We start from the raw sequence: 14,893 nt of genomic DNA on the forward strand, positions 1-14,893 counted from the left end.
ACTAAAACGAAAAGGAAGAGCGAGATAGAGTCACCTTGGTACAGACTTCTCCTCGTTTGGAATGGCTCAGTTGGGCTTCCATTAACAAGAATTGACATTGCTGCTGTTTTGAATAGTCCTTGTATCCATCCCCTCCAAATGGCACCAAAACCCATGCGTTCAAAAACAAGATCAACAAAGCTCCATCTAATAGTATCATACGCTTTTCTAAAATCTAGCTTCACAATGTTCCCCTTTGTTTTCTTCTTTTTCATCCACGCAACTGTTTCGCACGCAATAAGGGCTCCATCTAAAATTTGTCTATCTTGTATAAAAGCTGTTTGAACTTCACCCACCAAATTTCTCAACACCGCCTTCATCCTTTTTACCAGAATTTTTGAAATGGTTTTATATATACCTCCAATCATACTAATACGTCGGAACTCCTTCATCTCACTCGGGACGTCCACTTTTGTTGCTAAAGTGACCCAAGTCATGTTCAGCGATCTCGGTAAGAAGCCAGATCTAAAGAAACTCATCACTGATTCACTAAACTCTTCTCCAATAATTTCCTAGATTTTCTTAATAAAGTACATATTAAGGCCATCAGGACCAAGTGCCTTTGTAGAACCACAACTCCAGACCGCTTCTTTGATTTCTTTCAATGTGGGTTGTTTTTCAATTTCATCTGCGTGCTCATTAGATATTCTACTCAGCAACCCCTCCTTGATCTTTATCTCTGGCATTACCTCTTGGTGGTATAAGTTCATGAAGAACTTTTGAGCTTCTTGTTTGATTCTTCTTGGATTTCTTATTCTTCGTTCACCGCATCTTAGCTCCACCACTTGTTTTCTTCAATTTTTAATTGTTGCCATAGTATGGAAATATCTTGAATTTTTATCCACCTCTTTAATATATTTCTCCCTCGATATTTGCTTCCAATATTCCCCTTTTCTCTTATACCATAATTCTAGTTGACCTGTCAAAGCCTTCCTTCTCTCCTCTCTCTAACTTGACCTCCACTTTGGCTATTTCTTCTTCAAATTTGTTTATCCTTACATTGATGTTCCCAAAAACTTGCATGTTCTATCTTGAGATGTGCTTCTTCAATAATTTCATCTTGTCCTGAGTTGGAATGTTGCCCAACTTGAGCCATTCTTCTTTGATCATTGGAATAAATTTTGGATTTGAGAACCAAACATTTAGGGACCGAAAAGGCTTGGGGCTCCAATCCGTAGAATCTGATTTTAGCCATAGTGGGACATGGTCAGATTTTGACTGCACCACCTCCAATTTGGAATGCGGGAACTTCTGAATCCACCCTGGGTTGACACAAATCCTATCCAATCTTCTTGCTTAACTTCTCCTTCTCCACGTGAACTTCCTACCTTGTAGAGGCAAGTCCACCAAATTCATCTCTTCCATCCATACTTTGAAATCTGCCATACCTATCTCACTGCCTCTTTCACTGCATCTTTCATTAGAATTTAGCACTTTATTATAGTCTCCAATAGCAATGAAGGGGGCATTCATACTTCTTTTTACTCTAATGATCGTCATACACAACCAAAATTGCTATCTCAAAATTTTCCTGCTTTAGTGTTCCCCTAATACAGATCTATCTACTTTCCACTGTCCTTTCTAGATCCGTGAAGCAATCTTTGTCCCATATACATAATAAACCCCCGCTAGCCCTAATAGATTCTACCGTTACCCAGTCAAAGTCTCCCTGTCCCCATATTTTCTTCACAATATTCACATTTATCTCTTTCAATTTTGTTTCAATTAAATCCAAAATCCAAGGATTATACTTCCTCACCATCTCTTTCACACAACCTAACTTTTTTTTACTCTCCAGGCCTCTGCAGTTCCAGAACACAATCATCGAGTCAAGATTAAATCACCAACCTGGTTTAGAGAGGGTTTCTTTTTGCCTCTGACCCTTGCTCTGGCGTTGATATCTTCAGGAGTCTTTCTTGAGTCTTTTCTTACTTTCATCAGGAACTTCACTTGTTCTTCCTCGTTATCGCATTCCATCATAAGTTCTGAACCCATTCTCCATGATTTGATTGCATCCCCTTCGATGTCGTCTTCCTCATCTCCTTCATCACGTTCCGTCTAACTGTTTCTTCTTTTTTGCAGAGTTTTCTTCCCCCACTCCGTCTCTTCTTGACCTTTGTTCTACCTCTTTTCTGTTTTGTGGGACTATTTTTTTTTATTTTTTGCAATCACTAATGAAACCTTCTTTCTCGTCGTTGCTTCTGGAGCTTTCTTTTTTCCTATCGTTGCTTCACATGGCTTTCTTTTTCTTCTCTTGTGATTACTTTCTTTAGCTTGATCCATTTCACATCTTGTTTCTTCTTCAGGGGCTCCCATATTCAATTCTCTTTTTTTAATGGACTCCTCAAAGCCTGGTGGTAAAGTTGGGCCCGAAAAAAACTCCTCTCCCTTTAGCCCATACTCCTTTGTTTGCATCTCATGACTTGAGCCTTCTTTTAGAGCCCATTGAGTTTCTTGATGACTTCAAGAGAGATTCTATCATCAAAGATACATCTTGTGGATCCAGAATTTTCAAGAGGCATTAAAACTTCTAATTGTTGTAAGTCTAGACAAACACCCCTATCTTCATGTGCTTTCATATCTCTATCACTCTATGTAACAGAACTTGATCATCATTTAATTCGCCTCCCTTCACATAAATATTCTTGATATTCTCTCCACTTTTTTTCATGTCATCATCTTCTTCCTCAACTCCTTTTACTTGACTTTCTATCTTCTCCTTCATTTTTGATCCATAAAGTTCTTTATTATTGTGCTTTTTCATTTCCGCCTCCAAATTATTCTTTCTTTCCCAAAATGTTACCTTTTTCACCCCCATGTTTTTTTTTTTGTAAAAATTTCATATTTCTTACCCTCCATCTCTAGCATTACCCGGTCATTAATCGGTAGACCCCGGGATGTGTCCACCAAAGCTTTGATCGAATCAAAGTTGTGTCGTTCCATCGAGCTATCTTCTACCTTTACCACTGTACCCCCAAACGGCGGCAATTTTGTGAGCATTCTCCTCACACCATGCATGAAGAGGAATCCCAAACATCTCAATCCAAACTTTGTGAGATCTATTCATTTCACCCACCGTCCATCATCTAATCTCTCCGAAATAATTCAACAAAAAAGGCGATTTAAGAGCTTCTAACATATTTTTCTCCGAATCGAAAACCAACAACATCTTGAAAGATCCTAAAGGCTTCACTTCCTTCAACGTATGCCACTCCTTGAACAATATTGTAGTTAAATTTTCTGCTTCCAAGGGGGTAACTGATTCCCCCACAATACTTTTTTCTAACATATTTACCATGTTGCTGTCTGACCTTCCTCTTATCTCTCCAAGCATCACTAGGACCTTTTTATTTCTCTCTCTATCATTCATTATTCCTTCCTTGATCGGTTGGTTCATAAGGATTTGCTTGAAAGATCTTCCATCGATGTTCTGCTTCATTTTGTTTCTTTCTTCATCCGTCTCACCTTCTAAATTTTTCTTTGAGACCATAGTTGTTTTATCTTGCCCCAATTGTTTGTCTCCATCTAATCCTCTTTTATATCATGCCTCTGCGACCAATAGAGATGCTCCCATCACTCTCAAACCATTTAGTTCTCTAGCTGCTCTTACCGCATGGTTCTTGTATGCAAACCTTACAGAAGCGAATTTGAGTCTTGTTTTTTGCTTCTATTTTTTTTGAGAGATAGACATCAACTACCTATGTTTGCTGGCTGAATATCTCCCATAACCATTGGATTGATGTATCTTCATGCAGGTTGTCTACAAACACCGTAAAAGATCTTTCTTCTAGTTTCATAAAGCTTTCAGTCACCTTAGTGTTGTCTCTGTCACTTTTGGTTGCTCTTTGGTGTTTATGTGGTCTATCATGTGGGATTGAACTCCCATGATTTGTTTTCCTTCTTCTTACCTCTATCCATTGGAACCCTGAACCCTCGTCAACTCTCTGATTTTCTCTCCCTACTCTCATCTCACTTGTTTAGTATTTTTAGCTTTCCCCTATTTTTACAAACATGACAATTAAGAAGAGTTAATTCCATTTCGTCATCCCCAAATATTGAAAAAAAGTCAAATAGACATAATTGATCTTAATCCACAAGTTCTAGCCAATTCACTAATTAGACTTAGTGAAAAACTAGCGTCAGTAGAAACAAAAGCAACTAACAACCCTAGATACCAATCAATATTGGACATCAATGACTCACGGTCACTTAAGTCCTCAATTCCAAGTCAAGAATGTAAAATTCTACTTTAAAATTAAAAAAAAGGCACTTCAACAAACACTTGAAAGGCATAAAAAAGTATGATAAATTGCAAGAATTATAAAATCTTTATCTACCAAATTCAAGAAAGTAATAATAACAATTCAAAAAAAAAAACAATAAACATGAAACATCTCAAATTGTATTAAAGGAAAGTAAAATTGAACAAGTGTTCAATAACTAAAATTAACCAAAATTGAGAAGGTAACAAGTAAAACTAAAGGTATGCGTACACACAACCATGAAAATGTTCAATCTTCATTTCTTCGTGAATTCTCTACTTTTACATGCTTTTACTCTATTTCTTCAAGTCATTCTTGCTTTCCAAACCTTAAATCAGTTAAACAAACACATCAAGGTATCGAATGGAATAACAATAAATTAAATTTAGTAATTTTCAAGCATAAAAATTATGTTTTTCACAATTAAGTACAATTAGAAGAAATTTACAAAAACATGCAATTTCAATGAATAAATACAAGATAAGTTGATAAATTTCACGTTTTTTAACCCAAAATTCATCATAAAATATGAATTTATCATATTGAATTATATTTTTTATAAATCACATATATCAGATCGAATTTTGGATCTATTTCTCAAAATCGATCAAATCAAATCCAAACATTACAATATGTTATAATAATGATATATTTTATTATTATATTTATAATTTTACTTATAATATGTTCAATTTGTTATGCATTTTTATATTATTTATGTCTTATTATTATTTAATAAATATTTTATGTTCAAAATAAGATTTATTTATTTATTTATTTTAACTAATCTATAATTTTATTTATATTCTTATGTTATTGTTTGATTTTTCAAGATATTGTTGAAACTTGTTATATTATTATTGGTTATTTAAAATTTGATGTTGAGACTTGTTATGTATATTTAATTTTCTTTTAATTTATAAAACCGTAAATTCAATTCAAACTGTAGCGCAAATAAAATTAGTATTCAGATCGAATGAGTTTTTTACTCAAAATTGATCCAAATTGCACCGCAAATACTCCTACATACATCCAATTATGTAATGTTATATTAACAAAAATAACTGTCAACAAAAATCTTTTTTTTTACATTAATTGCATAAATAATCAATAGATATGATTGAACGATTATATTAAATTTTTAATATATTAAAATTAAACTAATAAAAAGATAAACAAAATTTTCTAAACTTGAATCTTAATACGTAAATAGGTTTCTAAAAAGTTTTATAATATTTTTAAAGTTTTTAAATTTTTTTTTTTAGTTTATAAACAAGACATAAAATCCAAAAAAAAGGAAAAAATTAGTTACAAATTAACCGGAGCAGAGGTACCCTTTGCTCATCTTTGACTAAAAGGCTCACTATCTCTTTAAGAAGAATGTCCCAAAAATAAAAATCTATACCTAATTTTATACTTTTACATGTCAGCATATTTATTATCTTCTCTATAAATATTTATCCAATTTCTATTCTTCCAATTTAGAAATGTTTCTAACCCCAAGCCCAAAGTCAGAAAGAACCATTTAAAAAATTAAAATACTACTGATATTTTAATCCAAAAAGTAAGACCATGGCCCAAAATGGATGAGTCATATCATCCAAATTCAAAAAAAGATGAGCCCAAAAATATGAAAAGTGCTAATTGAAGCATGAAATAGTTTAATCTAGTGTTGAATGCGAATTGGATACAGTCAAAATTTTGATCCGATTCATATTAAAATTATTGGATCGGATATTAGATATATCCGTAAAATATAAAAATATTTTTAAAAATTTATTTTTATTAAAAAATATCAATAAAATTTATTTTTTTATTTTTTTAAATATATTTACTCTTAAAATAATATTAAACATATTTTTTTAAAGAATAAATTAAAATAATACAACATATATGATAATTATTAGTTGAAATAAAACATAAAAAAATATTTACTTATTTATTTCTTTATTTTTGTAGATACGCAGATATGCGGATATTTATACAAAATCCGCAATCCAATTCGACTAGTGTGCAGATCCGATCGGAACCAATCCGATAGCCTTGTGGATCGGGAATCCATATTCGCAATTTTCTAGTCCAATTAGAATAAACACCGTGAATATGCGGATCGAATCCGATCCATAAATACCCCTAGTTTAATCAACTTTTTTGGGACACGGATACCACAATCTTCGTCCGACCCAACTTGAAAAGCAAGTCAATACTTCTCTTCCACCACTTCGGTCACCAACCACAAGATTTTACACAACTTGGGTTAATTTCCTCTACCACGAAAGAAACCACGTAATACCTATAAAAAAAAATTTATCAAATGACAACCAAGTCATTACGATTTTTTATAAATACTACATTAAAATTAGGTATTTCTTTATTCTAACTCTTATAAACTTGCTTAAATCAAGCATTAAAATTCTTTGTAAGTATCTCCAACTGTTGTCTCGAAACTAATGTAAAGACACCTCAAGCATTCTTACATCCATCTTCGACTTCTTTCGCAAAGCCAAGCTATTCACAACCTGTTTTATGTATGTCTCAAAAATGTTGGTGAAAAAAATTTCTAAACTTCATGACCGGTTACGGATTGTAAGATTATCGGTTGGTAGAGAGGATACAATTGTATAGAAATTTGATAAAATATGTATTTTTTCTACTAATTTATTTGTACAGGTGTTGCAAAAAAAGACTCTCTAGGAGGACATCACAAATTACAACTTCACTAGTATCATATGGAGATGCTTAGTTCCTCCAAAAGTTGAACTATTTGCATGGTTTGTTTTAGTAGGCAGGGTCAACACGAAAGAGAGACTAAGTAGGTTCGGAATAATATCTGAATTTTGTGTAAAAAGGATATAGAATTTGTACATCATTTGTTTTTTGCCTATGAATTTATGTGGCGGATGTGGTGCGCTTGGTTGACGTGTGCTGATAGAGTTTTAGCTATTTCAAAGACCGTTAAAGAGTTTTTTGATAGTTGGATTGAAATACCTGATTGTAAGTCTGAGCAAAAAAAATGACTGATAGAGTTCTTTGCAGTTACTTGAAATATTTGGTTGAATGGAATAAAAAAGTATTCCAGAATTCAAAAACAGGTGTTGAAGGAATTAAAAATATATCCTTTTTGAGTTACAGGAAATAGTATGGTGTTGATCCTTTTAATTGTTGATGACAATACCAAAAATGACAACGGATTATACTCTATTTAATTGTCTTTATTTTCTCATGTTTTCTGAATATTTGTGGTTAGAAATGATTGATTTTCCTATTTTAAATGCATATAACGTGATTATTAGAGTAGTTGTTTTACACTATTATACAGTTTTTTTTATATAATAATGAAGTAAAAAAGGTACCCAAAGCTTTATGTACAAGGGGGAAATTTGATGTATAAAATATTAAAATACAATATTTAGAGTAGTTCTAACCGTTTGAAATGATACAAAACACTATATACGATAAATATATTGAAATTTTAACATACAAGAAATCCAATAGAACCTTCACCTTAATAGGGGAATTAGTCATCAAATAAACTTTTCTCCTTTTAAAGAAAAAACATGCCACAATCAACTTTAGCAAATATTTAATATGATATTCGATCTACAGACAATGGGAGTGGTATTGAGATGATGATGATAGCAGAGGAGGAGAGAATGTTGTAAAAGGAGAAATATAAAATAAAAAGTATACAAATATAGTAGACGACTTTATAATGATTAAAACTGTGTCTATGAAAAACTTAAGGTAGCGTTTGGTGGAGAGATAGAGACAGAAAGACTGAGACTGAGAGACTGAGACTAAGAATTGAAACAAATTTCAGTATTCTGTTTGGTGCAAAATGAGAGACAGGAATTGAAACAAGAATGAAACTCTAATTTAATTTACACAAAAGGTAAAATTGGAATTAATTAATTGAAATGAAAGTATTTTAGGTATAAAATGTTATTAAAGTTTCAGTCTCCATCTCTAAAAATTTCAGTCTCCTGTGTCTCTACTTTTTGGAGGTACTGAAATACTAAAATTTTAGAGATAGAGACAGAAATTTTAGTACCAATCTCTGAACTAACAAACACGATACTAAGTTTCAATCTCTCAGTCTCTGTATCAGTACCTGAAAACAAACGCTACCTTGTTGTTAAACACCCTAACAAAAGCTGCTTTTAAAGGAACTAATTGGTGAATGTGGCGAGAGTAATTAGAGAGAGAAAAATTAAGTCTCTCTTACGAGTATTTTGTTTGTTTGAGTGTAACTTTCACACACATAAAAAACGTTTTCCTTTTATAAGAATTTATAATTTCAGTTCCGCTCTTTTCTCATCAAATTAGTACTTTGTTCCAGTACCATTTTACTCAGACCTAGAATCAGATCAATCTAACTCAAATGTCAAAGGGAAGAATCTAAATTCGTTTTTGTTTGTTATTCTTACATTATCTTCAAAATTGCTCGGCGAGAAGCTCTGGCTACAAGCAAGCCTTTTTCCTTCAAAATTGCTGCTTCATTAATGCTTGAGCTTGACGGAATTCACCAATTTGCTGTTCCTATACACAAGCTAGGCATGCTAAAATTAAGTGTTGAATCCTTGTCCCAGGTCTTATAGCGCGCTTGCAGTTTAAGCTACAGACCTCAAACTCGGTTGTACTGACAATCTCTCTGTTGAAAAGAAACAAGAAATGAAAGCAAATAAGATTTTAGCCATATGCCCATATCAAAATAAGATCAATCAATGTCAAAATGCTTCTCATAATAGCATTATGCATTGAAAGAAAGAAAGAAAGAAAAAACAAGAATGTAACACACCTTTCTCAGTGATATCAACTAGCCTTACTCAAAATAATTTATTGCAAAAGAGAATAGAAGAAGATTCGACATACTTATCAGTTCATAAGTAACGATCATTGTTGTTCCATAAAGTGACATGTTTAGAAATCGAGGTCCAAACCCCCGGTAAAATCCCCACCAGCCATCTTCTTTAAGGAGTGTCTTTGTTGTCTTCAGTACTGATGGTCTTCCAGAACCGTAGTTGTCCATAACCTTTGTGCAAATCAGAAGATGCAAATCCAAAATATAACCATATCACAGTTCAAAACCCCAAAGAAAAAATTATCGAAACCTACACTTTGGAAGAGACTTCAAACCCAGAGAAGATTAAAGCTTCATTTACCTGAAGGCGTGTTTTTACTGTATCTATTGGAGTAGTGATAACCGAGGAACACGCACCGGCCACCATCCCTGCTGTAGCTTGAACCGTCACCATTTGAAAATGTGAAGGTTTGTTCTCTGCATCATCTTTGAAGCCCAAACTCCTAAACCATTAAGCATGTCATAATCATAATAATAACCTATAGAATGAACAACTCTTAAAATATTTACTAGTAGTAGATTGTTGTAAGTTAGAATGTACCTCCAAATTATGTGTTGTGCCGCGCCATATGAACCCCACCATAGTGCAGATGCCGGTGACTGAGTTATAGCTGTTAATCCAAAACCTCTATACAAGCCTCGGAAACCCTCAGCCTTGAAAACTTTACGTATAACATCAAATGGTCCTCGACAAGGAGCCGTTCCTGGAAGACCTTGTACCATTAACCTCTGGCAGATCTGATCAAACATCAAACAAATTTCTTCATATGATGCTTCACAAACAGTTATGAGAGCAGACAGAAGACTCATTAACCATTATAATTACCAAAACAGATTTATAGCTCTAACATTTGTAGGCAAATTATATATTTTTTTTTCGCTAAAGAATCCAGCAACAGAAAAGCTATGGTTTGAGAAGAAACATAAGAAAAATGCTTGGAACAGATGGAAAAGCAGAGCAATAGAAGAAGAACCATTGATCAACTTCAGTCAACATTAGTAAAGATCATTGTCAGAAAGTGAGGGAAGTGACAAAAAAGCATAGCAAAAATTAAAAACCCCTTTTCGTTCTCCAAGAAGAGTCACTATCTAAGCCTTGTATGAAATCCTCCTTTTGCATTCTACATCAACTTCCAAAACATCATGCTATTTCCATTTTCGGTAAAACGGAAAGGGAATATATAAAGAATAATGAAAAGATAACATGATAAATACAAAGAAAGCAAAAAGAAAGAAGGAAAAAAAAAAAACATATATTGAATATAGGTGTAAAATTATGTACCACATCCAAAGGCACGAAGTATACACAAGACACCAGATTGGAAAACATGCCAGCCACACCATTCGCAAGGCCGATTCTTGAAGCTTCTGGTATATCACTACCTTGTGTGTATTTCATCATAATGTCTTTCGACATCTCTAGAGACGTCAAAGCTAGGACCCTCCCAGGCATTGATCCAATAGCAGAAGTGCCAAAACCTCTAAAGATTCCGGGAACACCATCACTCCTTAGAATATGAGTGAACACCGACATTCCGCGCATTTGAGAGAGTCCAGAACCAGCTACTTGCATTCTTGTCTTAACCACTGCTGTTGGATGAAGCAAAGCTGATTGAGCAGTGAAGAGAATGGCACCAATTACATGGAACTTGGTCTTGTCCAGCCTAATTTGGAACCATTAAGATTATACACACAAAAAACAAACCCTAGTTCCATGCTTCCATTTTAAGTACATAAAATGTAAACAATTGCACCTAAAACACATGCCACTCACAATAATGAATCAATAATAATAGCTTTCTTTATGCTTTTTATTCACAAAAATTTATCCAAATATGCAGAATTTGGTTTTCTTTTTCTTTACAAGAGGGACATTGAAGCATTCTATTAAAGCCAGGAATATAAATCAGAGTATTTGTGTAACCTGCATTTTACTCAGAATATTAGAACAATAACATGATCTTTTACTTCATTTTAGTCAAAACACTAAGGAGATAATCACAAAACAAGTTACATGAAGCGATGAACACACATTATACAAATAAACGTATGCATTATAAGGCTCTTAAAGGAACATGAGGATGAAAGTGAAAGGAAGAAGAAGAACCTGTGCCAGTTGATGTCAGTATCAGCGAGCGCCAACTGTGGTGTGGTTGAAGCCTCAGCAGCTTCCATGGCCATGGCAACAGAAGAAAAAAAACCTCTTCTATGAACAAAAGATGAAACGTTTTTTGTGTTGGTGGTGATTCAGTTTCACTTCAAACAGAGGAAACAACACGAATGCAACTGCAAGTAAAGTATATGCCACTCTACTATTGCTAACCGCTTTCATCGAATGTTCAAGTGAAGTCGGTCTTTTCTTTTTTTGTATTGGAACATTCCAGTCCTTTTTTTTGGGATTTTTTACTTAAATAAAATTTGAAAATTACAATGTCACTATTAACTATTTAATTATTTATATTTGTATGGTAATTTAATGGTGACATGCAGTTTTTAATGTTAACCGTTAATAATTATTAGATAATAATTTAGTTAAAATTTTTAAATTATTTAATAATTTTTTACTAATTTTACATGGAGACAATAATTATATGCAAGTTTTTACCTGATTTAGTTATTAAAATTTTTCTGTTGAGCTGTGTTCGTTTAAGTCAGTTTTGTTTTGTTTATTGTTGAATTTTGTTTGTTGTGTATTTTGCTTGGTTTCTTATTACTCGTATATAATAAAAATTACCAATAAGAATAAGGAAATTCTTTTTTAGGAAAAATAGATTAGATGAGGAATAAAAAATTTTACTAACTTTATGAAAAATATGTATATTATACACGATAAATTTTTTATTATAAAATAAACAATTTTTACTGTTCATTAAAAAAATACAATATTCTATAAAATTACTATAACCATAATATTAAGGGCAATTTACGTTTTTAAATTGTTTCAACTCCAAATTTACGTAAATGCATTGTTTCAAAAATGGTTACGCAATTACATTGTTACACTATATTATATAAACCGCTACTGGCAGTAGCGGTTTATAGATGCACAGAAACCGCTAGAGCCAGTAGCGGATTATGCTCAAACAATGCATCATATAAACCGCGGCAGCCCATCGCGGATTATGGTTTGTAAAAGTTGGTCAGAAACCGCTGCTACCAGCAGCGGTTTATGTGCGAGGGGAAGTGTGCGTAAACCACTAGAGGCTATAGCGGTTTACGTTAAGTATGCATCACTATATAAACCGCTGAGCCAGCCGCGGATTATACAATTGGAGGTTGGGAGTGGAAATTCTAGAGAGAGGAAATTCTAGAGAGAGGTCAGAGCAAGTTGAGAAAGGGTCCGAGGTATTTGAGCTGCAACTTCCGGCGGCTTATCATGGCAGAAGACAGAAGGAGCATGTACCGACTGAACGGTGTTGCTCATGTTGCCGGTTCCATTGGTGACGAGGTTAGTTAATTATTTTGGTATTTTTTTAGGCTTAGCAATTTTTTAGCTAGAAAAATGATATGAATGCAAGCATATACGGATTTTATAGATTAGTCCCTTTTAGTTATAAAAATAGTATGAAGGTTAGAATATAAAGATTTTTTTTTTTTGGAAATGTATTGTTTAAGGTTTGTAATACTTTTATAATTGTGGGTGTTATCTAGCAAGTTAAGTTTGTTGTCGTTTGTGCTATTGTAGTAAATATTTTACAAATTAATTTCGCTAGTTTATTGACTACTTATTTATAGGTGTTAGGGATTATTTTGTTCACCGGTCAAAAGTTTGTTGACATTTTTAAGATATGTGTTATTATTAGATAAGGAATTTCGTTATGGATTGGAGAATTTAATTGTATCCTGCATTTATTGTGCTGTTTTTTGCAGCCCACTAGGTGTATATACAGTGTGAGACGGCAACAGAATATGCCCCTGCATGATAGGATTATCCCGTATTTAGAGAGGGCTGGATTGTACCATTTGGCCAGGCTAAACAGCCATTGGTTCTGGTTGGATGAGCCATTGGTTAGTGCGTTCGTTGAGAGGTGGCGTCCTGAGACGCACACGTTCCACATGCCTTTTGGAGAGTGCACAGTGACATTGCAGGACGTGGCTTTTCAGCTTGGGTTGCCTGTCGATGGGGAGCCTGTGAGTGGTTGCCTAGGTGAGTTTGAGACATACGTTGAGGGTGGTCGACCAGCCTGGGAGTGGTTTCAGGACCTATTCGGTGAGCTGCCACCACCGAATAAGGTCAAGCAGATGACCGTCCACTTTACATGGTTCCACGAGAGGTTTAGTGTGCTACCACCAGATGCGAACGAGGAGACAGTTCGCATCTACGCACGTGCCTACATCATCATGCTTTTATCTACTCAGTTATTTGGGGACAAGAGTGCGAACCGAGTACATATACGGTGGTTGCCATTTCTGGCGAACCTTGATGAGATGGGGCGATATAGCTGGGGTTCGGCTGCGTTGGCTTGGTTGTACCGATGTATGTGTCGGGTAGCAAACAGAAATGTGACTAACCTTGCGGGTCCCCTCCAGTTGCTACAGAGTTGGATATTCTGGCGTTTTCCCTCGTTGAGGCCGTCCGGGTTTGATTACTTCTCTTTTCCACTGGCATCCAGGTATGGTTTATGTGGTTTTTATAGGTTAAAAAATTTATGTTGTGTTTTTTGAGTTTGTGTCTCATTATATTTACAATCAGGTGGCATGCTTACTTACCTCCGAACGATGGGAAAGAACAGAGGGTCATAAGTTATAGACTGTCTGATTGCATAACCCTGTACTCAACTCCACGCCGAATGCTGTAATCTTTCACGCTCAGCACAGCTTCCTCCTTACTCTGGAACGATTGCCCAATCTGAAATTCAGTCAAACCTGTCCCATCATGCATACCCTGTCCATCGAATGTTGCCTCAACATTCTGGTGTTGACCGATGGCCTCCAAGTTCAAAGACGACAGGTGCGGAGGGTACTCTTGTGTTGCAGAACCGGAACCTCCATGGGCTGCACCTATTGGTATATCATCTTCACTGTCCCCACCAATATCGAGCGGCTCCTCATCGGAATCATCATCACAAAGCGCATTCTCAACTCGATCCGGTCCAACCTCAAACTCAACCTCAGTACGTTCTGCCTCGGGAGGTAGAACTACCGCTGCTACCACAGGCAGTGATGTCGATGCACCGCCCCGTGTGGTCGACTGAGGACCCGGTGCTGATGCCCCAGAGCTATCCACACGATCTTCCAACTTTGCAAACATCTCAGGTATCCTCACCTCCGGAAAACTACGCCTGCAGTGAAACAAGACCTGCAGGTCTTCATCCGACCCAATCACAAAGGTCTCAAACCGCACGCCGGTTGACACAACAGTAATGGGAATCTTGTAAAACAACTTTTTAACCTGCTTCGAACCACAGGTACCGAGCTTCTGTAGTATGCTGAGCTTAATCTCTGCCAATGTACTTGAAGATCGAATAAAAATACTAACTGGTTCTCTATCTGTGAATTTCACACCGTGGCGTTTGCTCTTTTGAATTTTTCCAGAGCAATGGACCAGAGCCACAAAACTATCCTCCCCATCCATTTGTGAATAACACTCTACTATAACAATGCATTTGGCCCCTCCATGGTTTATATAGGGAACCAAATGACACAGAATACACGTAAACCGCTATGACCACCAGCGGTTTACGCACGCATTTCAACAAACATAAACCGCTGCTGGCAGCAGCGGTTTATG

General features: G+C 35.1%; 2 protein-coding genes across 2 annotated transcripts; both read right to left on the reverse strand.

Moving 5' to 3' along the window:
* Window positions 1-8,739: 8,739 nt before the first annotated feature.
* Window positions 8,740-11,432, reverse strand: LOC130973008 (uncharacterized). Its single transcript, XM_057897371.1, has 6 exons — window positions 11,270-11,432; window positions 10,445-10,826; window positions 9,704-9,900; window positions 9,464-9,605; window positions 9,174-9,333; window positions 8,740-8,952 (listed from the first exon to the last, which is right to left on the reverse strand). Exons 1-6 carry the CDS (start codon window positions 11,341-11,343, stop codon window positions 8,912-8,914), a joined length of 996 nt encoding a protein of 331 aa, XP_057753354.1. The 5' UTR covers window positions 11,344-11,432; the 3' UTR covers window positions 8,740-8,911.
* Window positions 11,433-13,906: 2,474 nt separating this feature from the next.
* On the reverse strand, window positions 13,907-14,737 carry LOC130974655 (uncharacterized). Its single transcript, XM_057899516.1, has one exon. It carries the CDS (start codon window positions 14,735-14,737, stop codon window positions 13,907-13,909), a length of 831 nt encoding a protein of 276 aa, XP_057755499.1.
* Between the last annotated feature and the right edge of the window lie 156 nt (window positions 14,738-14,893).

This window comes from Arachis stenosperma, chromosome 4, assembly GCF_014773155.1.
Source record: "Arachis stenosperma cultivar V10309 chromosome 4, arast.V10309.gnm1.PFL2, whole genome shotgun sequence".
Taxonomy (NCBI): domain Eukaryota; kingdom Viridiplantae; phylum Streptophyta; class Magnoliopsida; order Fabales; family Fabaceae; genus Arachis; species Arachis stenosperma.